The 27,153-nt window shown below is 38.9% G+C and overlaps 1 protein-coding gene across 1 annotated transcript in view; it reads right to left on the reverse strand.

The window, feature by feature from the left end:
• Positions 1-280: 280 nt before the first annotated feature.
• Positions 281-27,153, reverse strand: part of SLC17A6 (solute carrier family 17 member 6) — a 53,425-nt gene continuing 26,552 nt past the window's right edge. Inside the window, exons 4-12 of the mRNA XM_063289563.1 lie at positions 14,730-14,844; positions 12,841-12,928; positions 11,591-11,677; positions 9,319-9,461; positions 8,401-8,550; positions 6,020-6,152; positions 3,218-3,328; positions 1,998-2,125; positions 281-1,123 (exon numbers count right to left, since the gene is read on the reverse strand). Coding sequence (XP_063145633.1) covers positions 788-1,123; positions 1,998-2,125; positions 3,218-3,328; positions 6,020-6,152; positions 8,401-8,550; positions 9,319-9,461; positions 11,591-11,677; positions 12,841-12,928; positions 14,730-14,844 — 1,291 coding nt within the window. The 3' untranslated portion in view covers positions 281-787. The remainder of the gene's footprint in view (positions 1,124-1,997; positions 2,126-3,217; positions 3,329-6,019; positions 6,153-8,400; positions 8,551-9,318; positions 9,462-11,590; positions 11,678-12,840; positions 12,929-14,729; positions 14,845-27,153) is intronic.

A 27,153-nucleotide genomic window follows, 5' to 3' on the forward strand; every position in this document is an offset into this window, starting at 1 on the left:
TATATTTTTCTTTGGATTTGTCTGGGTGAACGTAAGACTTATGGCCAGTAATTTATAGCAAACAAATGTGATTTTTTAATTGGTTGGTAGATATCAGGAAAAACATGACATAAACAACTGCTGTATGAGCCTGCAAATAACAAAAATAAAAATTTATGCCTAAATGTTCAACAAAAGCAACCAATTAATAAAGAGTAGCCTGCAGGCATATAATCACAATAAATAAACGTATTTTAGACCATTCTGTAAAGTCCCAATTTAACTTGAATTAGGGCTAAAACAGAAGTCTTACTCTATAAAAAATCCTCAGTTTTGATCAACCATACATTTCTTACATTGTACCAAGTAAACCTCCACACAATCAATGTTATGATCTCTTTCAATACAGTGTAACAAGTATGTAAGTGCATTTTTAAATGATCAAGAAGTTTTGGCTTTCTAAACTGAACAGCTGATGTCCCAACTTGGATGGTAGTTGTGCTTTTCCTTAGTTATGAGCTTTCCACTCATTTATACTGCAAAGACCTAGTTTCCTGTGTAGTTTTGACCAGATAACCCTTAAAACTCTATAGAATGGAGACACCCAAATGGAAGTGGTGAAATGTTACAAACTCATACAGATTGCACTTGAATGGTATTATTTCTTGGTTTTACAGTAAGACCTTCTTGTCCAATATGTGTTTACATGTTTATGTCACATTTGTGTCTGTGTGTGTGGTGCACGCGTGCGTAAACAATCACAATGAATAAATCACAAACACTACAAAATATACCCAACATAGGCCTGTTATGAATAATCTTCTCCTTCCTTATAACTATATGAGTCTTGTGCTTCTTCTTGTACAAATTCTTCTCTCTTCTCCCAGCCGTCTGGCCAGCCACCATTAATCTGGGTTGTAGCACCATAAGATTTAGTGGTACCATAATTTACATAATTCTGAGTAATGTCCCCCGTTTCTTCATCAAGTTCATCTTCATGAATGAAGCCACATTTTTCTTCACTTGTCTGTTCAGGGTCTGCCCATGGTTGTTTCTCTCCTGAAGCAAATATCCCATAGAATATGACTCCCCCATAATGGACCAAAGCAGCAATAAGGAAGACAGACTGCCATTCCTCGCGTGTCTGTGACAAAGAAGATGGTGTCATCAGAATAGCAGAGGGGTTCAGGTCATACTATCAAAATAGCTGTGGGGGACTCTTGGCTTACAGGTGGTCCTCACTTAACAACCATTTGCTTAGTGATGGTTCAGACTTATGACAGTGCTGAAAAAACCGACTTATGATCAGTCCTCGCGCTTACAGCCATCACAGCATCCCCGTAGTCACATGATCATGATTTGAGTGCTTGGCCACTGGTTTGCCTTTATGACTGTCACAGCATCCTGCGGTCACGTGATTGTCATTTTCAACCTTCCCATCTGGGTTCTGGCAAGCAAAATCAATGGGGAACCACATGATTCACTTAATGCCCACAGTGATTTGCTTAACAACCACTGCAAAAAAGGTCATAAAATTGGGTGGGATTTGCTTAATGACCGCTTTGCTTAGCAACTGAAATTCTGGTCCCATTTGTGGTCGTTAAGTAAGGACTACCTGTATAATGATTCTTTATAGGAATTATGGAACTGTATCTAACAACTGTACAAAGGAAAAAGAAAATACAATTTAAGGAGTAAGAGGTAGCAGGAAAAGCTAGCAGAACTTGAAAAATCTTAAAAGAAAATATGGGCAAAGTTGTAGCTATATTTTGAAAAAGGATACCCAAGGGATGTTATCCTTATTTCTCATCTCATCCACCAAGATGGATTTTAATTAACATCATGAGGTGAAGAAGCTAGTAAGAATTCACTTTTGTTGTGGAATGTAACATGTGAACTTAACACTATACCTGTGACAGATTAACAATGAATTTGATCAGATTGCACATGAATACTATTTTTTCAAGCCTAATAATAACAAAAACTACTTTTGGAAACTGTAATGCAGCAAAACTTACCTTGTTTTTTGTCATTGCTCCAACAATTATAGGGCACACCATCCCAGACAATGTTCCAACTCCATTTGAAATCCCCATTAAGATACTGGCATACCTAGGAGCAATATCTAAATGATTGACATTGAATCCTGTAATATAAAATCATGTTTGTTAACTGAGTGATAGAAAAGCAATATGTCAATTAAAAATTATTTTACTTATTATGGTTAGGACAATATTCACAGAAAACCTTGAGATAACATTAAATTCAAGTAGATCCATTTTATTCTTTCCAACTCAATGAAATGTTGGAATAAATTATATACATGGGCTCAGGATCTGTCTGTCTGTCTGTCTGTCTATCAGCAAGATAACTCTGCAAAAATGGAAAGAACAGGACCAAAGCTGGCATAGTGGGAGAAGCTGGCATAAGAAAGACAGGGATGGATCTGGCAAGCACTGCAGAAAACATCTCACATACATGTGTATGGGAGAGGCAGTCGGACAGTGGCTAGAAACATTGGTGACAGCTCCATTCTAAAGTCCTTCCTTCTCTCCCTGCCATACAATCCAGGGTGGAGCATACACAGCCCACCCCATGCTTCCCAGCTCACTTATACAAATAAATAAACCCAGATGCAACACAAAGGAAAAACAGAAACACACACAATACAATAAGTTTCTCATAACACAGAAGAAATACAGAGTCCTTCCGTGGTCAATATTCCAGAAGTGTTCTACGGGTTTTCCCTAATTCGCTATTTTTTTCCCAAACCCCACAGAATTCTGGAAAGAAAGATGTAAAGGGAGTCAGGACTCGGTCTGCTTATCTGTCAGCATAATAACTCTCTGAAAATTGAACAAATGGGACCAAATTTCATATGATGGAAGAATTTGTCAAAAGAAAGATTTGTCTGACAGATAGTCCAGGAGATGCAGAGGCAGCAGCTTGAGAATTTGGCAATTGCCCTATGCTGAGCCCACCTTCTTCCTCTCTGCCAGCCACAGGCACCAAAATGAAGTGTGTTCACTTTTTAGCGCACATATGCAGAGAGAGACAGAGTGAAACATCCAGATACAACATGTTACTTCATTATGCAGAAGAAAATACAGATACCTCCAATGGCCATTGCTGGGTAGCAGAATTCCGTGAATTCCAGAAGCTTTGCTCTGTATACTTTTCTTGCCTTACTTTGTTTGTTACAGCGGAATATATTTCACTGATAAAGAAGTTAACTTACCAGATATAGCAAATCCACTGAACCCCACAGCAAGGACGAGGAAGGAAATGGCCACACCTCTACTATGAGAATATCCAACTACCAAGAGAAGAGTTGCTTCCATTCCAAAGCCTTGGGGAAAAAATTAAAAAAACTTGATAGTAGTTACTGTTCTTCTGGAGCATTTAGTACAGCTGCGTAGCAGCACCTAGCCAGCCTTGGCTTATTTCAAAAAGCTAAGCAGAGTAAATTTGGTTAGCACATGGAGGAGACACTTCAGGAAATAACAGAGTTGTAGAATAGATTGGGAAGTCAAAATATGTTGGAAAAAGGTAATGATAAACTGCTTCCACACTGTGGCCAGGAAAAGTACACTGGCACATTGTGTACCTGGATCTCAGGAAAGCCTCTTATGGAGTACCTCATGGTCCAATGGTAAAACTATAGATGATACAACAGTTAGGTGAATTCACAGGTGGCTGAATGAGCACACCCAAAAAGTGCTTATTAATGGCTCCACTTTGGCTTGGAGGGAAGTATTGAGTGGAGTGCCACAGAACTCTGTCCTGGGCCCTGTGCTGCTCAAAACTTTGATCAATGACTTTGATGAGGGAGTTTGTTGGTGACACAGAACTGGGAGGTATGACTAATATTTTAGATGAAAGAGAGAAGATTAAAAAAGATTTAGACAGGCTTGAACAGTGGGTAGAAATTAATACGGTGAAATTTAACAGGGAGAAATGTAAAGTTCTGGATCTGGGTATGAACAATATAAGGCAAAAATATAGGATAATGGAGCCTTGGAGTGGCACTAGGACATGTGAAAGGGATCTGGGTGTCCTTGTCAACCATAAGTTAATCATGAGCCAGTAGTGTGATGCAGCTGCTAAAATGGTAATTGCTGTCTTGGGGTACATTAACAGGATAATACAGTTCAGGTCATAGGAGATAATTGTTCTCCTTTGCCCTGGTCAGATTCTACTTAGAGTACAGTATCCAGGCTGGGCAGCACAGTTCAAAAAGAACAGTGGCACACTGAAGCAAATTCAGAGGACAGTTACCACAATGGTGAAGGGTCTGGAAAACAAACACTGTGAGGAACAGTTAAAGGATCTGAGTATGTTTAGCCTACAGAAAAGCCAACGAAGGAGATGTATGATAGCACTTTTCAATTATCTGAAGGGTTCTCACACAAAAGAGGGAGTGGACTTATTCCCTACTGTCCCAGGGGCAGGAACAGAACCCATGGATCAAAACAATAAGGAAGTAGGTTCAGGTTAGGTATCAGGAGAAACTTAATGTATTTTATTTATTTATTTATTCAATTTATATGGCTGTTCATCTCACATTCATGACTCTGGACAATGCGCAATTTTAAAATAAGTAAAATATATACAACTACTAAAATGAACTTAAAAATAAAACAAAGAAAATAAAACACATATGTCATGAGTACTGATAGTGAGCAGGAGGGGGCCTCTATCCAGGGGGGAAAATGCATGCGTAGTACTGAGGAGTTAAGCAGCCATTCAAAGAGACACAGATCAGACCCGCCTTAACCTTTGGGGTTTATCTGTCTGGGTTTTTCCCACGCTTCTTCAGTTTGTTAGGATTTTCTGTCTAATGTAGCAGTAATAAAGTACTAGAGATCTATTCCTTGTCTCAGCATGGTTCCTGGCTGTTAGGACACATAGCAGCCAAAGAATCATAAAAGGACATCAACATGGCCAGGAAATGGGCTCTGTCACACACATCCGAGGCCCCAGGCTTGGCCACTTCCTGACAATTTGAGTGGAATATGCTGATTCATGGTATAATGAGTTTTTTTTTCTGCTAGGCATATTCAAAGAAATGGTGACACATCTCCTCCAGCAGCCAACACTCAGATAAGCAGGGATCAACACCAGACAAATAATCAGGCAGAAAACAATGCTTCAATCAAGGAACCACCAAGGAGGAGACTATACCCGCACCCAAACTGGTAGGGCAAGTTACTATATATAAACAGGGAGCAAACCCCACACTCACCAGCACTGATGATGTTACCTAGTTGGGTAATGAACTGTCTGCAAGCAAACAGTCAAGCTCAGAGAGTACCAGGAACTCCACAGTTCAACCCTGAGCTACATATATTCTCTTCTATTGAACTAGTGAATGGCCATCTGTCAGAGATACCCTAGTGAATCCTGCACTGAGCTGGGGGTTGGACTAAATTAGCTTTATGATGTTAAAATTCTATGATTCTGTGCCCATGAATTCACCAGGAGTGGAGCTCAACTGGAAAGAAACTTTTATTTACTTTACTCTAACCCTAACCCTAACTCTTTCTCCAGGATATTAAAGAACAGCAGTGGTGATTGACTACCATGGTCCAAGTATTAATCAAGGATTTTTGAAACTGTAATAAGATTATATAATCTTAAATCTCAATCTGAAAATAATCCAGTTCTTAACTGGGTTACACCTTGATCCAACTTTCATACCTTGCATAGTGTCAGGAACAGGGGCATTTGTTCCTTCCATCTTAGAATAAAACTGTGATATGAAGGTTCTGTAAACTATTCTTTTACATCAGCAAAATAATATACAACATTTTTCCCATCACATATGTAGAAGAATTGGGTTAAAATGGAATACCAGGTGAATGAATCGACTGACAATAAGCATTTTGGTTATGCTGGAACTTCTATTTTACAACAGTTGGAAGCAAAAGCAATTTTGTGTGCTATCATTTTATATGAACCTGTTGTGAATTGGATATTTTATGCAGTGAGATACTCATAGGACATTCAACCAAGCCTTTTAATAACAAGTAAAGCTTACCTCCACAGTTCATTATCTTCCTGACAGTAGTGGTTGAAAGAATTTGCCTGCTCCTTAGAAAGTCTGCAATTTGTCCCCCAATAGGCACAATAATAGTCATCACTAAATGTGGCAGTGCAGACAGCATTCCCACCTAAAATTGGAATTTTTAAAAAGGAGTTCTAATAGAATATATTGATTGATGGGGAAAAAAAAACCATCAGCAAACAAACAAGCTGGTAGTGTTAATGTCCAGATGCCCTTGGACTACATTGATCATAATTCCCAGCCAGTATGGACATTAACACCAGCTTGAGGAATGCCGACTTTATAAACTCAAGGAAACTTTTAAATATATATTATCTTGATTATTTCTAATGAAAGAAATGTCACCAGTGTAAATATAAATTTAACTTTTTGTTTCTAGCAAGTGCACTTACTGTATGAATAGTGTAAAATAATATTTATAGCAACCTTCCCAGCTACACACATTTTCTTAATAATGTATAAACAGCACATAATAGTTAGTATTTCCTAGACCAAATATAAATTAGAATTAAGATTCACCTATCAAGAATCTTTCTAATATCTGAACTCTGCATTTCAATTTGGTAAGACTGCAAATTCTTATTTAAGCCTTGTCTCCCTCAAGATCCATTTACCAAAATATTTAATATCTACCTCTGTCATTGCTATTCCCAGCATGGCCAAAAGATAAATTTGGTGCTGATGTAACTAAAAAAGGATTTGTGATGGTAGGCAAGAAGCTGAAGATACATATTTTTGCAGAGGAATTCCAGCCACCTCTATTCTGGACTTTCAGACTGCAGGTGAAGCATTCTAAATAGCACTGGGCACCTGGACCTAGGCTCTTGCCAATTAAAGTACCCAGTTGTCTATCCAGATAGTTGGCAGTTGAGAAATATTGTGGGAAATTAAATATTTGGCAAGGGCTGAATATGGAAGTAGAAGGAGCTTCCAGGGCCCTAGGATCCTGCAGTTGCCAAAGGATCCCAGGTGATTATTTAAGAACAGGCTCAAAAGAGCTAAAGTTCAGGGGGATCAGTCAGTGGTATCAGCAGGATCCAACAACTTCACCAAAATGATGAAAGTAGCATGGTGCCATTGTATTGCAACTCCACCCCATTCATGTGTGTGTACATCACAGGACATGTGATGAGGGGTGGAGCTTGACACAACACTGCTTTCATAATTTGGCCCCCTTACCTCCCGCCCCAGGCACCAAGACCAGCTTTCCTAAGTGTGCCATAATCTGAAATAGCAACATACATTGTTTTATTCTGATGGGTGGATACATTACAAACAAACACAAAACTTGGTGCAATATGTTGTCTTACAGGATATAAAATGTATCCTGGGCTGGAAAAAAACTTAGGTTAATTCCCTGAAGCATAAAAACTGCTTAAAATTGTAAACATCTGCTATAAGATGATCTAATCTTACATGCTATTTCTGACCTAATTGCTGATATGAGAAATACCAAGCTGCTTTCTGTAAAGTGAGACTTGTTAGAGTAAGCTAGGCTAGAAGGCTAATTCTTATAATATGTTGAGGGACAAACATCTAATAGGCTGCAATCATGGAACAGCTCAGTTTAATGGCAGCAGAAAAGCAGGACCTGGCTTTTCTAGATAACTTCTAGAAAATGTGAGTTCAAACTTTTGAACACAAGTCACAGGTTATCATTGAAAAAAAAAACAACCCACACCCTTCATATAGTTTAATATAGTTTTGCAAGGATTAATCACAGAGCTGTAACCTATGAACAGAAATCTAACATCCTATTTATCAATCAGAATGTATCCTTGTCCTCATTTAGATTATTCTTCTACTTGGAGACCTGTCCAGTCCAAGTCTAATTTAAATACTAAAGATTATAAAAAGAGGACACGTGGAAAACGAAGTTGCTAATCAGCATTTAGTATCTGGACAGTAGATGGAACAGGTCACGGGCCACCTGGGTACAATCTCCCCCATGAAGTTTTGAGGTATTGAATTTCTGTTTGAATCATTGTGATTATACAATATACATACATACCCACTCATTGTGCTACTCTCTTTCAGGAAAGCAATATTATGCAATGTGCAAAAAACAAAACAAAACACAGCACTGGGCTATAGCCACCCACTTTAGTTTCTAAGACTCTCTCTGGTTTGGATCAGAAGCACTGTTGAAAATAGAGATTACTCTTAAGTATAATGCTTTGCTTCACAGCAAGCTAGCTTCTTGTTGGTTTATTTTTAATTGTAAGAATCTTTTTAAAAAATGGGTGGGACAGGAAGCCTTGTGAGCATTAAGGAAGATCCACATATTTTAGGTTGGGATCCAAGGACCTTTACAATATGCCAGTTCAAGTTTCTTTTAAAGTAACATAAATTACCTTACTTATTTCAAATCCAAACACCTCTTCAAAGTAAGCAGGTTGACTAATAAGGAGCAGATAAAAAGTCCAACTTCTACAGAAGTTTGCAACAATGATTGCATAGACAGGCATAGAAGTAAAAAATTTTCTCCATGGAGTTTTGAATTTCTGTAAACAGAGACAGCAGCTGGTTATTTCTTGGACATACCAGAGATTTCAAGGCTGCTCTTATGGTGCACACTTGCACACTTGTGTTTTCTCACTTGCACATGTTAAAAACAAACAGAAACTAAGTTTTGGGAGACCAGAGACTAGGAGCAGCACCATAAACTACAAGCAATACGATACATCTTGAAAAACCATGTTCCAATTACCTCCCACTTTTTTTAAGACCAGATTTCATGGTTTATTACTTGACTCTATTTTTTGTCATTATTGTTCACCAGCACAATCACACATGCATGCACACACACACATCCTTTCAAATTATTGATTTTTAATAAAATGTTTATTTTTATGAATTAAGTGAAAAGCAACAGGAAAAATAAAAGAAAAAAAAGGAAAGGAACAGAATGCATACATATACTTATGCTGGTCTATGACCACAATAAAGATTTGATTTGATTTGATATACAAAATTACATACATAGCAACACCATCCTTAACTCATCTATATTGTTATTTTTTTTTTTAATTAACATTATTCTTGCTGTTGCATAAGCTTTACAGTGAGGTAGGAGCTGGAATGAGAATTCAAAAGGTGAGATTTAATATAGCAATTGAATTTTAAAAACTATTAAAAGATTAAGTGCTACATAGCTCAGATGAGACCACCTTCATTTTTAGTTCAGTCCCTAACCTAGCTGGCATAATCTTTTTTCTTTCTTTTTTTCCTGGCTGTCTGCCCAGAAACCCACACAGTAGTAAAATCCTTACTTCCATTGCTCCTAGAAGATTGGCACTTTCTCCAATACTTTCTTCTATGTATCTGCGCTCCTCATCTGTAATTGTAGGGTGCTTTGCAGGGCTCTCATATGACACCAAAAGCCAAAACATATACCAGACAATGCCAAAACTTCCTGTTGGGCATACATAACAGGAGGACAAGTTGACATGGAATCAAAATGGAAACATCCTACACGAAAAGTAAAAATAAGTTTGAAAAACCACCTGCCTGGTATTTTACCTTGGAATTTATCTAAACAGACACTCTCCAAAGAATACCTCTAAGTGTAGGAACATATTTTAATTCTCTTTCAAATGTATTTAATCCTCTTGGGACTGACTAAGTGAGCACGCAATGCCTAGTGATTCTACCACTCTGCTAGGATCATGTATGGGGTAGAGTTGCAACGTCTCATGCAGCTCCATAAAAGCAGGAATGTAACTTCTGCCTGATCACCACTTTTGAAAAAATCTCTTCTTCAGTTAAGCAAAGGGGTCATGTGTTCATCTCTTCACCATCACTTCCCAGTGTAAGTTGGATGGTTCTATGCCTTTTCAGAGGATTCCAGGAAATACATTGGGTATAGCCACAGCAGCCCAGCTGAAAATACCACCTTAAAAAGCTGAATACAGATTCCAATCCAATCTGATGGATTCCTTGACCAAAATGAAAGTGTGTAGGAGAATACTTGGAATAAAGGACATTGGGATACACACTGTCTTTCATGCCTCATCCATTTCAGCCTGCCTCTTGAATCATACTTGAGATGGAGAGAAATGAGAATTGTGGCCAAACAATGGGACAAAAGGGAAAGAGCAGGTAAAAATAAATCCGATCCTCAGTGTATCATCCACATATGGGTGGAATTAATTGTTCAGTGGAGAATTATTTCATCTCAGGATTCATTCTTCAAATTCACATAATAATGTAACTGCCTCTTCCCTCCAATAAAACCATGTTAACTTAAAAATGGTCAAAACTTTGCAAAATCCTAACATCTCTGAGAACACTTAGAAAATTCCTGGACTCTCCAAGGAGTCTTGGGAAATATTGCATGAGACTTCAGATATTTTGAAGGGAATGTTCAAATTATTGTATAATATCTTAAGACTTCCAGAGATGGATTATCCTTCATCTGGATTTATTTCAAATTTGTAATAGTTACTGTACACAGAAGAAATGTTCCACTTGCTGGTTTTTTACCAAAATGCAATTACTATCACACTTTTTCAGCTGAAAACCCACTTGACAGAAACATAAAAAGGGCATTACAGAAAGGTCCCTTCCTGCCCCACTACACTCACTTATTGAGAATCTTCCACGCCAAGTACAATAATTAACTTCATTCCCATAAAAATTATTCTAAGTAAAGATCAGGTTCATGGACTGCAATTCAACCTGCCCTGGTTTACACTGAATTAAGTGCAACATGACTGAGTCACTGTCCTCATTTAGTCTGAATTGGACAGTCTGAACAATTCCACTGTTTTGGGAATTGTATCTGCAGGCAACCTCATTTGTCCATTTTGAATGTTCTTTCTCTCTAAATTCCCTCAGAGCTTTTCTTCTCTTGTTTCTAGTGTATTTGTATGCATTATTAGAACAAAGCCATATTCTGAGTCATAATCTGGGTCCCAAAGCTCCCTGGTTTGACTTGTCAAGTCCCTGCCCCCAGTTCACTTCAGGAAAAAATCAGAACAGCATAGGAGATGATGTACCCTTAAGGGCTGCCAAAACTCACATCTTTCCTCATTTCCCTGAATCTAAGAACATTGATGGGTAAAGTGACACTGTTGCATACAATCCTGAATGTGTCCTTCACTCTGGTTGCTAACTTTCCCTCACTTCCTTTTACAAAAGAAATGGAAGGTACATTAGATACTGAAATAGTAATAACATCCTCCAGGAAACTTACAAAAAACTTGAAATTAGATTTCCCTGTTCTAATTCTTTTCCCCACTATAATATCAGACTATGTTTTCAATATTAGTCTCCTGGGATTGATGACCAATAACAATAATGGAAGGAATATAATGGTATACTTCCATTAATGGAAACAGTTTCTACTAATGGACTATGAGAAGGCTGATTTTCAAAAAGTTCATGGCTGGCTACAGGAAAAAGAAGGAAATCCTGTTATGCTGGCATAAGTCTGTCAACATGACATTAGATGAATATCATAATAAAATATGTATTATTAATAATAATCAATGAATATATAATGCTTCGTTTATAAAACAAGATGAACAGAGAAGATCATACCATACACATAGAACACAGAAGACCATCCTGTATATTGCACTAAAATCCCAGCCAATGGCATTGCAATGACTGCACCTGCATAGGATCCTAGAGAACAAAAGAACCAGGAATAAATTATAAACATTTATTGAGATGGCATCAAGTCTGAAATTCAGTTCATGTTGGCATCATGGGTATCTGCAAGGGGGCAATGGGGCAAGTGTCACCACATGTCTCATGATATCATTATGCAAAGCCATGAATTATGTATGTAATTGTAACCTCATTGTGGCTCCTATTGGATGTCTTTGAAATACATTTTTCTTGTTTCTAAGAAAACTGTTCACCACTATCTTCTAGATAAAATGACCATATGAAGTATTTTGGTCATTCTTCCCTAGTCTGTTTCCTTTCAGAGGTACAGGAAGTTGAGGAAAGATGAAACAAACAATCTCACAATCTTCTTGGCTAATGTTACCAGATGCTTAGTTCATATAACTTCCTCCTATAAGTCAAGAAGAAATGGACCCAATAAAACAGTAGCCATTAATACTTAAGAGGCTTCTTTTGGATCCCCTTGGCTTTATTTGTCAAGCTGGAAAACTGATACAGTATATTTATTGTTGTTTTTGTTGTTGTTATCAACCTGAATCAATCCACTGCAGAATGAAAGCCTCTTCACTGAAGCTTATGGACCATAAACGACCATGCTTGCCCAGTGTAGGTTGGTAAATGTTTTTCCGCTTCCCAAGCTAGGGCTGAGAGCAATGGGCTCAAAGCACCCAGTTGTCTCTGTGACTAAAGTAGGAATAGAACCTGCATCTTTCTGTTCCTAATACAGCACTTGAACTGCATACCACACCGGCTCTCCAATGTATTAATATTGTGATCTATATACTACACTTCAAGCTTAGATCCTTTAAATTAATGTTGTAGCTAAAATGGCTTAAATATGCCATTTCCAAAGGACCTGTAACTTGACACATGAAAACACATTATTGCTTCGACAATTATGAATTATGATTCAGACTGACAAACAAATCCAAATGTCCTTGTCTGAATAAGACTTCCAAAATTCAAGAGTAAGTTCTCAAGTTCTTAACTTTTGTTCACACCAAAAAAATAAGCCTGCTATAAATTGTTTTCTGTGGAAACAAAACTCACTCCAATCAATTCAAAATTACTGAGGAGCTGCAGAAGGGCAGTTCATGTCAGCGTATGCTAGAAAAAGGAGAATACAAAACATGTGAGATAACGGAGATGCCACTCACCACAGAAAGATGTAGTTGCTAGTCTACTTCTCTCTAAAGGAGGAGCCCACTTGCTCCATATTCCATGGCAAGCTGGATAAGTTACACCCTGTGGAGAAGGTTACTTAGTTTATAGATGCTACAACTGACATAGAAAGGAAAGGGTAAAACAAAAGAGGGAATTGATAATATGGCATGAAATATGAGAGTATCTGTAGGTAGGTCAGGGCCGCAACTAGGGGGGCAAGCAGGGCATGTGCCCCGGGTGCTGTGCTGGGGGGGCACCAAAATGAGCCCTGGAGGGCCACCAAAATGGGCACGGAATCCATGTTTACCCCGGGTGACAGAGATCCCAGTTGCAGCCCTGAGGTAGGTCATACACTAAAGAGGATGGAGGAGTGGTGAATGTTGACTATGAATGTGACAAGTGCATTATTCCTTGAAATGCATTATTCCTTGTTCAGTGATTTTTCTGCATTTTTGAACTTGAGTTGCATGTTCTTATTATTTTTTTTTCTCTTCTGATTCATTCATTTTGTGCATTCCCTTGGCAACTGTTCTAGCATCATATTTAACTTCACTCACTGTTTTTATCTTCTTTCATTAGTCACATGGATGGGCACATTCAACCAAAAACAATGTAGTAAATTAGATTATATCCTAACGTAAACACCTCTGGCTACGTTGGATGTACAGGATATGCCTCTTCTCTCTACCCTTGTTCCTTCACTTGCAGGAAGGAAGAGGACAGCAAGAACAGGAAGAGAGCAGCCAGCAATGATTGCTGGGGGAGTCAACAGGGCCTTTGAGGCCTCCACTTCCAGTCTAGAGGGCTGCTGCTGCTTGTTTTGCAGAGACAACATGGGATCAAGAGCTAGAGCAGAGGAGCTGCAGCAGGTCCCTCCTTGCTTCTGCATTGGTCTTCTGCTTTGGCTCCTCTTGAGGCCCCATGCCTTGGCTACCATATCTTGCTGGCAAAATCCAGATACCCACTAGACATGGCAGCAAAGAGAGCTACAGAAAATTCTAACTCTTTGCTGCTATCTGGTAGTCATACTGATTTTTGCAGTCCAGATACAGTAGCCTGTGTGATCATAGAATTAAATAGTAGGTATGGACCTTAAAAGTCATCTAGTCCAATCTGAACCACACTGCCAGCTCCCAGTTTATGGATACCCTTATGTTGCTTTTTGCTGTTTTTTTCTTGTGATCACCAACTTTTCCATTTTGGAAAATTATGAACCTCCCAATTATGAACAAATTAAAAGGAATCAGTCCTAAAACAGATTCTGTATTTGCACCATCCTACTACATCCTACTTACCTGCCAGATAAACCCTTTGTGTAGCCTCTGGGATTTTTAACTCTGGAAAAGCACATTTGGGGGTATTGTCCAGTGTGAATGAGGCTATAGTCTAAAAGCAAATGGGGCTTTAGCCAAAGTAAGTTGGCTTGTGCTTGTTCATGTAGCCACTACCCTAGCTCATGCACATCTCACAGAAGCAGCATACACAGAGAGAGCCATAAGAGTCCCCAGTTTGCCACTACTGTTGTGGCAAAATTTGGATTGTTAATTTAAAACTGCCCCTTCAAGATTCTCAGAGGTGCCATGCTGAATGGGAAAGGCAGACAGAAGCCAAGAGATGAAGAGAGTGGCGAGCTGGAGGTAGTCTAGCACTGGTTGCCCAGGACACCTGGGCTCTGAAGTGAGCTCTGAAGTGAATCCCTCTGAAGTGATTATATGAATTTGTTTCATTCATTCTTTCTATTACATTAATAAACTGTTTTTCTTTCTCAAGGACTCAGGAGGCAAGAGGCTGGAACAAAGTGTCACATCAAGGGTCATAACAAAGAGCAACCTGACTGCTGATTCAAGCTATCCATGGAAGAGTTTGCACCTCAGTTCCATACCTCAACCAAACCTTGCAAGATTCTAACAAAGATGACACATCCAAAATGCACTCGAGCAGCAGACGGTATTAACATGTTGAGGGTGGATGTCAATAGGATCGCTGCACCAAAGACCCTGAAAGAGATTAGTGGAATTACTGAGAACTATGCCTGAATGCTAGGAGCCATGTTTACATTGCATATAGATCTAATAGTTGACATATATTTGTGTCCTCTGTAAGACATAGATGCTGGGACTAGGATGATCCAGGTTCAACCCCCCACTTATCCCTGGAAACTGACTGGGTGAGTTTCTCAGCCCAATTTACTTCACAGCTTATTCTGTGGATAAAATTGGAAATATGTTGTCTTGCACTCCAGGAGAAAAAAACAGAATACAAATCAGGAAAATAAATTAAAATCCCCAAATTTCATTTTTAAGGAGAAATAGTTATTTCTTAAATGGAAACAGTATAGTTTGGTATTAAATATTTAATGATATTTTCTGGTCATACAAAGTCCATCTTTACATGAAACAAGTATCTTCACTATTTTTTTTTTTAAAGTTGCAATAACATTTTCTGAGTGGGAAGATCAGCTACAGTACTAATATTGAGTTTAGTTTCCTTTCAGTGAGGACATATACGTCACTTACAATACCTCTGTAATATTTTCTTGATTGTTTTATTTTTATTTTTTAGATTTTTTTATCCCATCTTTATTATTTTTATAATAAAAAACATACCTAATACTCCTTCCTCCTCCTATTTTCCCCACAACAACCCTGTAAGGTGAGTTGGGCTGAGAGAAAGTGTTTGGCCCAAGGTCACCCAGCTGGCTTTCAGGCCTAAGGTGGGACTAGAACTCTGTCTCCTGGTTTCTAGCCTGGTGCCTTAACCACTAAACCAAACTGGCTCTTAGTTTCAGATTTACAGCATATTCATATACATGACTGCTCCAAAAGCCCATTATATTCAGTTGGACTTACTGTCCACAGCTATGCCTTCTGGACCCCTAAGAACAAATCAGCACACTCTATGATCCTGGATTGTTCTCTTCCTCTAATTTACAACTCTTTCCAAAAATTAAATGCACCAAGTATACCTTCAGAGAGGGTGAAAGACCTTCAAAGCATTCATTTCAGACCTCAACCTCTGCAGATAGATTAGGCTGTCTATTGAGAAAAATATCTACTAATCATTACCTCCTGATAAAATATCCTGAAGTGTGATAAAGCCATCAGTTACATAAAGGATAATACTTCGGGAGCATGCATTTAATCACCCAGCATATCATTGTTCACTTGAGATTTTGTAGCTGCACATATCAAACTAAGACATATTGTATTTATGTCATCTGATAGAAAAGTTTTGCCCACTGGCACTTGATATCTAATGTTGGATTCATACATGCATGTCATCACTTGATCTTGAATTTATTAGGTAGTGAAAATCTGTATGTGAAAGCACCTTTCAAGATATGATTAGAGAAAAATAGCCTCAAAATGTGCCCTAAAGGGACCGTGTGGACCTGTTGATTTTGAAACAGGAAGCCATTTATCACAAATCAGTTTCCTAGTGGAGAAACTAAAAAGTTCCTTGATGGCCTTAAAGAGTTCACCTATTTTGCTCAGCTGCTGTGATAGATGAATGAAATAAGGAAGATGCTTTGGCTTCAGCAGGAAACATTAATCGGAGGATGCTCACCACCAAAACAGGCACTGCTGCTTTGAGCCTAAAATGTGGGTTTGTTTTCAATTTATTAAGATTAAGGCAGGAAATAAGAACATTATTACAAAGCATAGAGCACACCTTCAGCATATGTCTTCCATGCATCTGTTTATATGTGAAAGGAGAGACAAATGTCTGATCTGAAAATAGGATTGATATTGTTTGAAAAAGACAGACAAATGATTCAAGGCAGCTGTGCAGGAAAAGGTCACTTGGTCCACAGAGGATGCTCCACTGAGATGGAACTCCATTTTACTCTCTTATTATTAATACATCCCATCAAGCCTCTTTCTATATAAACAGTCTCTCTCTCTCTCTCTCTCTCTTTTAAGAAGGAAAAAGGAAAGGGAAAAAACACACAAAAGATTGTGTGACAGACTGCATATACTTATGTTTGACAGCTCCTCCTCATGTGTTTCCTGCATTTTTTTTCCTAGTCTGGCCTGAATACAATGTTTAATATATAGATCATATTTCCTGGACAATAAACTCCACCCAAAATATACCAGTGGCCTGTTGCCAAGTATTCTATTTTTAATACATCCATTCCATATTCTTGACAGTGTAAGAAACTCTGTCTTTACATATAAAGCTATTAATATCACAAAATGCTGAGTGTTACATACCCAGGCATGCATACAAACACAACCCTTATTTTAATAAACAATTGCATAGTCATAAAAAGACATCAAAATATAGTCAAGGATACTTAACATATTCATTTTTATCCTCCCTATTCCTGCCTCCTTAAAAAAACACACCAGACATCCACGTTTGCTTCATGATTTCCTGTTGCTTGCTTTTGCTTGTATGACTAGTTCTTTTGCTTTTTTTAAATAACACCCTTCATTTCATTTTCTTTCACTTTTACGTTTCACATGTCTTTTGCCTAGGAATCTGCCCAAACCACAAACTTCAGTTCAGACTCCAGCTCAGTGATTTAAAAAACAGCCTGATCAAACCGGTTTGGACCCCCACCTTCTCTTTGATTCAAGGCCAAAGTACAAATCTTCTGACATTCATATTGATTTTATTTATTTATTTATTTGTTTGTTTATTTGAAAGATTTGTATAGCCACCCATCTTAAACAACTCTAGGCAGCTCACACCAGCAGTAAAACCCAATAACTATAAAATATAACCATATAACCATAAAACCATAAAACAAAAACCCGGCACCTTAATCATCCCCTTAGGTGCCCCACAGCCAGCTCCAATTACCCTCATCCTATCCCATCTCATCCCATCCCAGCGCCTGGGTAAAAAGCCAGGTCTTGATGGCCCTCCTAAAGGCTAAAAGGGTGGGGACCTGCCAAACTGCCGGGGGGAGGATATTCCACAGTGGAGGTGTAGCCACAGAAAAGGCATGCTTCCTAGGTCCCACTAAATGGCAGGATTTCAGGGAAGGGATCTAGAACGTGCCTACCCTATCCAGTCTGGTGGCATGGGCAGATATTCTTAGGGAAAGGTGGTCCTGCAAATAACCAGGTCCTGTGCCATGCAGGCATTTTAAAGGTGATAGCCAACATCTTGAATTGCACCTGGAAGGAAACCGGGAGCCAGTGCAGCTCGTGCAACACAGCTCTAATGTGGGTGAACCTAGGAACACCCAATGCGGTGCATGCGCTCCCTTCTGGACTAGTTGTAGCTTCCAAGTAGTCTTTAAAGGCAGCCCCATGTAAAGCTCATTGCAGTAATCCAAACAGGAAGTGGCTAAGGCTGTATCTGCACCTTCCATTGACTGTCCCTGAAATCAACAAAGATAGTGTTCTTTAACAAAGCCGGACAACATTTACGGGGATAGTAATTCCGTGTGATGGATGAGAATGGACATATTTCAGACAAACAGTTGCAGTGGTGTTTGCATTAGGCAGGTTTGTCTTGCAATTTTAAAAAGTGAGTTTACCTGCAACTTTTTAATATTTTGATTGATAGAACTGAATGAATTCAATTCAACAGAACTGAATAAATTCTGATCTCCCTGGATCTTTTGCATCTGGTGGTATATTCTCTTCGAATTATGATTGTAAGAAATGAAAGTATGTCACAAAAGATACATTTGACAGGTGTCTTTTAAGAGCCTAGCATTTCATTTGTTATTTTTCTGACTAGGCTAGTCCTCCTAAGCCTTTTCTGGACAAATTTAGGCAATTGTGCAAGAAAAGCCTTTCTGATTTGGGGTCCCTAGCAAACAAACTTGCATAGTTTCAGAAACTTTGGTGTTTGTGCATCTGTGGGTTTGATTAAAGCAGTGTTTTTCAAACTTGGCAACTTTAAGGTGTGTGGACTTCTTTTGTTTGTAGGGGTTGGCAGTTTGTATGGCACAGTGTCAATCCCAGGGAAATCATGTGCTAAGGAAGAATTCTGTAACATTTCAGAACATTAATTTTAGAGTTTTTAAAAAGTTTATTTTTGTGTTCTGTTCAATTATTACTCAGATCTTATTTAAACAGGACAGGGGTAGATGGTGGACAGTAGATGTGATGCAGAGGGAGAGCAAAAGAGCTGGAACATTCTGCATTTTCCAGTTTTAAAGGAAGGATTCATGTTCAACATTCAACTTATGGCTGTATGTTGCAGAGGACCCTTTGGGGGTTCTTGAAGTTTTCCCTTTTGCAGATTTTTATATCAATAACTCTCTAAGAAATTTCTGAACAACTTCAAAGAATGGAGGTACAGAGCCTATAAAACAACATGCCATAAAGTAAAGCTCCACACTAGAAGGTTTCATGCATTGCAAATGGGCAGCATGTTACCTATGGAAATTTAGATCAAACTCCAAGAAGAAGAAAACAGGTGTGTGTTTTTTAAAAATAATTCCTTTGTACCAATTGCATTTGATTTTCTCTGTTCTCACTAACTTCCCTAGGCCTTTTTGTTTCTGGTGCTATTTTCTCTCTGAATTAAGACAATCAAAATAAAAATATGTCACAAAAGATGCATTTAACAGGTGCCCCTTCTTTTTTGTTCCCTAAATAACAGAGTCTAGCATTTCATTTGCTAATCTGGGCACAAGGACATACAGCACAAGCATTTTCAGCCAACTTCTTACTGACTGTGATATCTGCAAAATGGCTCAGGTGGCAAAACAGTTTCTTTTTATGTACACTGACCGCAGCATTTTAATTTATGTCTTTGTATTGCAAGATAAGCAGCCAGGATTTTATATTTTTGTAGACAGTGCAAAATTTCATCAAGAATTGTGATGACCAAAAATATCAAAATGAAATGGTCTTTTTCAACAAATGCAAAGATTTTTCTCTATAAAAACATTCTCACATAGAGGAAAAAAAAAAACACTTCCGTTCCAAATTATAACCTTTGCACTCTAGTCATTTAGAAGTCTCTGGGCAACCATTTTCATTTTTTCCCAAAATGACCCAAAGCAGAACTTCTTTGGGGACAATCCTACTCATTTAAAGCAGAATTAAACCTCACTATATTCTGTGTTGGTTTATTCTCAAGTATCAGATGACTGCATCTTTAATACAGTTGTGGGGTGGAGGAGAAAAAAATAATATCAGAAAACATCAGAGAAAAATTGACATTTTTGGAACTTCTAAAGAAACTTGCATAAATTATTGGTCAGCAGATGGAGCAATTGTTTCACTAAATTCTACTTTAAGAATATTTCCTTATCCTAAATAAAAGATTTACTTAACCTAAGCAAGTAACACTTTTAATTTAACTATTAACTGGAATTTCTAACTTCCAACAGCAAATTTATTTTTTTCTTATGAAGAAACATACAGTGAGACAATAGCCAAAACCTCATTTATTTTTTTTTCCGGAGGGGAAGTGCCTTTGAGTCAGTGTTGATTCCTGGCAGCTGCCTGGACAAGTCCCTGAAGTTTTCTTGGCAAGGTTTTCAGAAGTGGTTTGCCATTGCCTGCTTCCTAGGGCTAAGAGAGAGTGACTGGCCCAAAGTTACCCAGCTGGCTTCATGCCTAAGGCAAGACTAGAGCTCATGGTCTCCCAGTTTCTAGCCTGGTACCTTAACCACTACACCGACTCTCAAAATCTCAACACCGTAGTGCTAATAAAATGCAGAATGAGGGTGGAATTAGATAAAAACTAAGCCATGCTTCTAGTGTCCTGATTTCTCTGTTATATCAACTCACCCTTCTCGAGGTGCTAGAGTTATCTACTAAGTGTTTTTGAAGAGATAATTTACTTGGAAGCAATAGCTTTGAAAAGCTTTTTGAATTAAAAAGAGGCTTCCATTCTTAACGATGTCTTGTTTCCTTATTCTGACTTGCTGAATCTCCCTATGACATCCAGAGAACCACCATGGAATGGAGTTCTGAAAAATCAAGTGCTATACCTTGTACATTTACTTAGAGATAAAGCCTCTGAGATCAATAAAGGTAACTCCAAAAAGGTATGCTTAGTGCCAGAGCCTTGTTGCCAAACTCTTATGTTCATGTGTGATCTTCCAGTTTCAATTTTTTTTATTCATAATGAAGGAACTACCAAGGAGAACCCCACCCCTTAAAACTGGCAGGGTAGGCTACTGTATATAAACAGGGAGCAAACCCCACACTCACTAGCACTGATGATGTTACCTAGCCAGGTAATGAAATGTCTGCAAGCAGACAACCAAGCTCAGAGAGCACCAAGGACTTCACAGTTCAGCCCTGAGCTGCAGATATTCTCTTCTATTGGAACAATAACATTTACTGTAGAATATAAGTTATGATACAAAATTCCTATGGTACCTGTCCTGGTAACTAAGACCCCATGCTGACCTAATAATTTTAGAACCTGCTCATAACTACCCATCATTTTTCTAAATACATGAAAGGGAAAGGGCAGCCAAAAGGTTTTAGAAATGATGTTTTGGGGGTTGTCCCTAACTGAGCTGCATGGACTCAGGATTGAACCCATTAAATTTCATGTCTGGATAGATCCCACCCCCCCATGTTATACATATAAAATCAGTCTGACGGACAGATTATCTATCTATCTATCTATCTATCTATCTATCTATCTATCTATCTATCTATCTCTATCAGGCCCAGCCCAAGAACAACAAAGAGCCAGTCCATTCAAACTCCAGTCCTTTATTTGCTCACTCCGTAGAGACAGAATCTTGCCAGACTAAAGCTACTCTACCTAACCTAAGGGGAAATAACCTGGGAGGCTCTAGGGTGGGGCTGTCCTGAGCCTTTTTGTTTTCCCACCATTGCCTCCCAGACTGTGTCTCCACTTATCTCCTCCACCTCCTTGGAATGTTCTCCCTCCTTCCTGAGAAACAGCGGCACTGCCGAAATCCACCACTATATCTGTCTATGCCTATGTCTATGTCTATGTCTATCTCCTCTGTCTCCTCACTCTCTCTCTCTCTCTCTCTCTCTCCATCACCTATCTGTCATCAATCTAACATCAGTCGATCATCTATTGGGGGGGGGGGGGGGTTGGCTATACACAGCTAAATCCTGGCAGATGAATAGGGAAGATCTCTCTCTCTTTCTCTCTCCCCCTCCCTCTCCCTTCATTACAGATTTCCTACAAAGAAGGAAACCACTTTCTACATGCCACGGGGGAGGGATGGAGGCATCTGGGTGCCTGTTTCTCTGATTAAAGCTTCTTTTAAACCATTTTTCAAAGGATTAATATGGATAAGCTGATTCCCTGGCTCCTGCTTTTAATCTAATAAAGGCTTGAATACATTATTAATTTTTGCAACACATCTGAGGTCTGCTTTTGTCAAATAAATCCCCCTCCCTCCTAATCCCTTAGTGCATCATTAAGCTGTGAAAATGGCTTCATCACCCATGACAGAAAAATGGAAGCCCCCGGAGCCATATGGCAAGTGATCTCAGTGAGAGTTCAGCCCGCTCTGCCAGAAAGCTGATGTATAAAAGGCACTGCTGGACAGTGGGATATCCTTTGGGCCTCACTTCTGCAATACCGGCCAAGGGCTGTGAAAAACAGCAGCGCATTTTAGAATTGCCTCCCAAGTCAAATCCGCCAACACCAGCCAGGCAGGTGCTTCACAAGCTCATTTCCATTCCCATAGCACCCTATCACATGATATGGGCATCTCAAATGTGTACTGATCTACTGGATCCAAGGAAGCTTTGGAGAGCTTTCCTATTCACTTTGCCATTGGGTCTGTTTTAATTTACAATTATAGCCAATACATATAGCATTGAAGTTTCTATCTCCATGTGTTGAATGCCAGGGAAGGAGGGCACAGGTGACTTCTGTATAGGGCAGAAGAAGGCAATGTGATTCTCAGTCTCATCTCCCTAGCCTAATTTCAAAACCCTCCAGGCAATTCTGGAACAGAATGGAATCTAAGAATGTTAATGGGAAACAATTTATTTTTGATAAATTTTCTATTTAACCAAAAGTTTAACCTTCAAAACTTTGTGCAGGCCAATGTTCTGGTAGGGGCCATGCCAGCTGGAGGCTAATATTGCTGAAATTTATTCTAGCACAGCAGCACAGAATCAATGCCATAGAAAAGGTGGCAAATATAAAGGTTAATTTTGCAGACCCAGCTTAAGCAATGCATCTCCAGCCATCAGACTGTCCTTGCCCTTTGACAATACTTTGCCATTACCCACACAATGGAGGGACTAGTCAATACACAGGGGCAGCAAAAGGAACATATAATGTCACTCAGAACAAGGTGCGAATCACTCTATTTACAGCCAGACAACAACCAAGAGCCCATACGTGTATACGTGTTCATAATGCAAAGGATGGCAAGCCAGCACAGAACCTAACTACAGTCATGACTTGAATTCCACAATCCTTGTTTATTATTAATTCAACTCATTTCTATACTAAATGGCCCCAGCAAGTCGGTGCATGGCAGTTTAAAATATTAGTAACGATCAAATCAAATAATAATAATATTATATAACTTAGTAACCATATTCCCCCATAATAAAAATGCAAACACGACACAAAACAACATATAAAAAACATGGTGTCAATATTAGAACGTCAAAACAGCAAATTAAAACATGGCTTTGTGTGGGGAAGGCTAAAATATTGGAAAAAAATAGATTTTTCTTAGGTGACACATAAGAAGGTGATAGAATCTTTAGGAGAAGAAAAGATGTGTTGGATGAAAAGTTCTTTAACTTGGAAAATTTTCTCACTCTTTGTTACTTGGAGTTAGCGTAATAAAGATATTGTGCATTGTCCCCAGGAGGTATGGCTACAACTCCCTCTGTGACTCCACAAAGCCAATCCCATCATCTTTGAATTTCTGAATATATTATCAGCAATTGCTTTAGAAGGGAAAAAGATACAGAAAATGCCAGGGACCCTGCTCCAGCAACAACATGAAAACTGCACAGCCACAAAGAAGAAAATAAACAGTGGGGCCCAAATTAGGTGATGACAAGCCCCTTTACCTCCTTCCAGGCTCCCAGTGACAATAGGACAATTCAGAACCTCTTCTCAGCTGAATATTGCAAACTCCTGTGCATAAATTGGTTTGTTTATTTATTTATTAGATTTTAACCCCCTCTCCCCCTTCTACCCATTTAACAATCAAGGCAGCTTACAAGTCTAAAGAAGATACAAAATATAAATTAATGTCAGCCCTTCAAAGTAGACCAACTAGGAAACCAATGGCATGTAGATCAGTACTTTTATTGTAAAGCTATAGTAACAGAATCTTGCAAGTCTGCATGTGTCCTGCCACCATCTTTATCTTCATGTGAAATAGGGAGGGGCTTTCTGAGACATTTACTCATGCTACTTTCTCGGCCTGAGCTCAGGTCCCTTTAATCTGGCCATCGCCTTGGTATCAACTCTTCCTCCCGTCCTTCAAGGCCATCCTCTCTTCCCTTTACACTAAATCAGCATCAATAGAATTAAATTCCCCATAAAAAAAACCCCAAGCATTAAAATCAATTAACAGTTAAAAGCTTTGTGGAAGAGTGGCTTTACTAACTTGCTAAATATTGGAAGAATGGGGAGCAGGTACAGTTCCCTAGGGAAGAGCCTTCCACAGCCCAGGAGCCCCACAGGAACAGGCTGTTTCCAGGAGGCCCAGAGGAGCAGCCATATCAGAGAGCTGACTCTTGTAGGACAGAGATCCACATATGATCCTCTCTTGTTCACCTGAATGGCTGGAAAGATTCATAGCTGGAGAGGCAATCCTGCAGATGATCAGGCTCTAAGCCATTTAGGGTTTTTCAAAGTTGGGCCCACCAACAGCACATTGCAATAATCAAGGTAGAATGTAACGAAATGTGTGGATAACTAAGTTCAGCCTGCCCAGGAAGGGTCAGTTTAGCATTCCTTGCCAAAGGAACATTAGCATTCCTTGCCAAAGCCACCTAATGACATCTGAGTATCAAGGAACACTCCCAAACTGTGAACCTGCTCCCCTGAGGCACATCATAAGTCAGTGACCTAGTTGTTGAGCTATAGTCCCCTTTGCACCACCTACTGGGCACCTCCTGATTGGAAGAACCAGAATTACTTCAAAACAGTGTCCTCAAAGCCCAGTCCCATCAGATAGTCTAGAAGGATACCCATGCCAATGATGCAGAAAGCCATGGAAAGTTTCAAGAGAACTAGCAGGGCTGCACTGCCATATCTAATTTCCAGGTTAGATCACCCACCAAGGCAGTCTAAGTACTACAGCCTTGGGGAACCCCTGATCAAAATGGATCCAGAAAATCAGTTTCTTTCAGCCTGAGTCTTGACTTCAGTTACTTACCTCAGTTACTCAATACTACTGTATAGAAGCTCGTGTGCATACATATATTCACATTCAAGCAGTCTGACCAATATGCAGTAACTTGTGATAAAGTTGTAAGATGTTGGCATTTGGGCATCCATTAATTTTTTTTTAAAAAGTTGTTCCAATACTTAAAAAGATACATACAGTGTGTAAATGCTACATGGTTCTATTGCTCCTTCATTCCATCCAGCCAGGATCCCTATGTTGGATAATAATCATAATTTCAGTGGAAAAGGGAACCCAAGAAGACAATGAACAGCTGAAGCAGAGCAACCTCTTTCAAAGTGCTCTCTGCACAAAAGCAGCTTCTCACTTGACATAATTTTTAAGAATCTGGTTCAAAAGTATGATAAACTCCACCTTGGTCCTAGAAGGTGCCAGAAATGTCAGAAGCTGTTAAGTAGAAACTTACTAATGTCCCAGAAAACATGACGTTTCTCAGTATATTGTTTTAGGAATTTATTTTTAATCAGAAATCTACACTGATCCCAGAGTAGAGGAAGGATCAGTCAGTGTACTTAGGTGTTGGTAAGTATATCACAAGGACAATTTGGATATCAATAACCAATATATGAAATATCCAAGCTGCTGAAGATCATGAATATCAAAAAACAAAAACAAACCCAAACCCAGAATAGAACCTCCTCTTCCTTACTCAACTTTAACCCCTATTTACAAGCAGGAAGCTTGTTTGTCTGTATCCCTTAAATCCATTCAGAAAATATCTAACAGTGATTTTGGCCTTTGTGTATTTTTGCTAGGAAAGGGTGTATATGCCCAATTCTATAAACCATTTTTTTCAGTTTCTTCCAAAAATTGGCCAGAAATAATTGCTGAAGACATTGCTGTTTTAAAATACAAAACCAAAATAATCACAGATCCAAAGCTTTATCAGTGCTTGCCCACATTCTTGCTTGGGCTAATTCATACTACGAGCCCAAGCTGACAGTTTAACCTAAGTTGATCCAAATTTGTATAAACTGTATCATTCTTTTCCTGAACTCTGCCAGACACAGGAGAGAGAGCTAGTGACACTTGTTCAGAAGAAAAGCCAGATGTTTCAATTAACCTCCTCTGATTCACGTAGAACCACAGCCTGTTATCCAAAGAAGATAATTTCTACTTCCCCAGTGAGAGATTTTTCCAGTGCACAATTTCTTTATCTGTTTGTCTACATCACTTTCCTTGATAGGCTCAGTGCAGTGCTTGAGTAACAGAGTCCTGTATAAGCAACATGACTGGAGGGATTGAAAATGCACAACATCTTCAAATAATCACATCTTTTCCTACAAAAGGAAAGTATATGAAGAGGATTTCTTTGTGATATATTGTCATTTTAAATATTAGTAAAATGCCTTTGTAGAAACTGTATTGATGCTCAACACAATTTTTACCTTCTGCTTCAGACACATACATACCTATTCACTAGAAGAACCATCTAGGATACAGGCTTGAATCTGAACCTCTGTTTTATTTGGGGAGCCCTTCTTTCTCTATAGGGAGCCACCTCCCACTTCCATCATCTGATCCATCTCCCTTTAACATGTGTCTGTGTGAGCAAGTGCGTGCTTTCTCATTTGTCTTTTAGTTTGAATAGGTTGAGGCTGACCACCCACACATTCATGCCCTAGTAATCTAGTGATAGAACCAGCCCACTGTTGATGGTCCAAGACTTGCCTGTGCAATCATTATCTGAATTCTCAAATCCCAACCAAGCTTTATGTTAACCAGGGATACCTAAGCTCTTCAGCTCATTGACCCCTTCATGAAGTTTCAGATTGTTCATTGACCCTCATTTATATGAAAATAATTTAATAAATACTATTTTAACTAACAGTACTCATCATCATCATCATCATCATCATCATCATCCCTTGGATAATCCCATCAACCCTTGGGGGTCAATATTGACCACTTTGGGATTTAAACGTATGATTTAAACATATGAATCCTCCATTTCTTAGTGTGGCTTCTATTGGTATGCATTTGCTGCTGT

Source organism: Candoia aspera, chromosome 1 (assembly GCF_035149785.1).
Source record: "Candoia aspera isolate rCanAsp1 chromosome 1, rCanAsp1.hap2, whole genome shotgun sequence".
In the NCBI taxonomy this organism is placed as follows: domain Eukaryota; kingdom Metazoa; phylum Chordata; class Lepidosauria; order Squamata; family Boidae; genus Candoia; species Candoia aspera.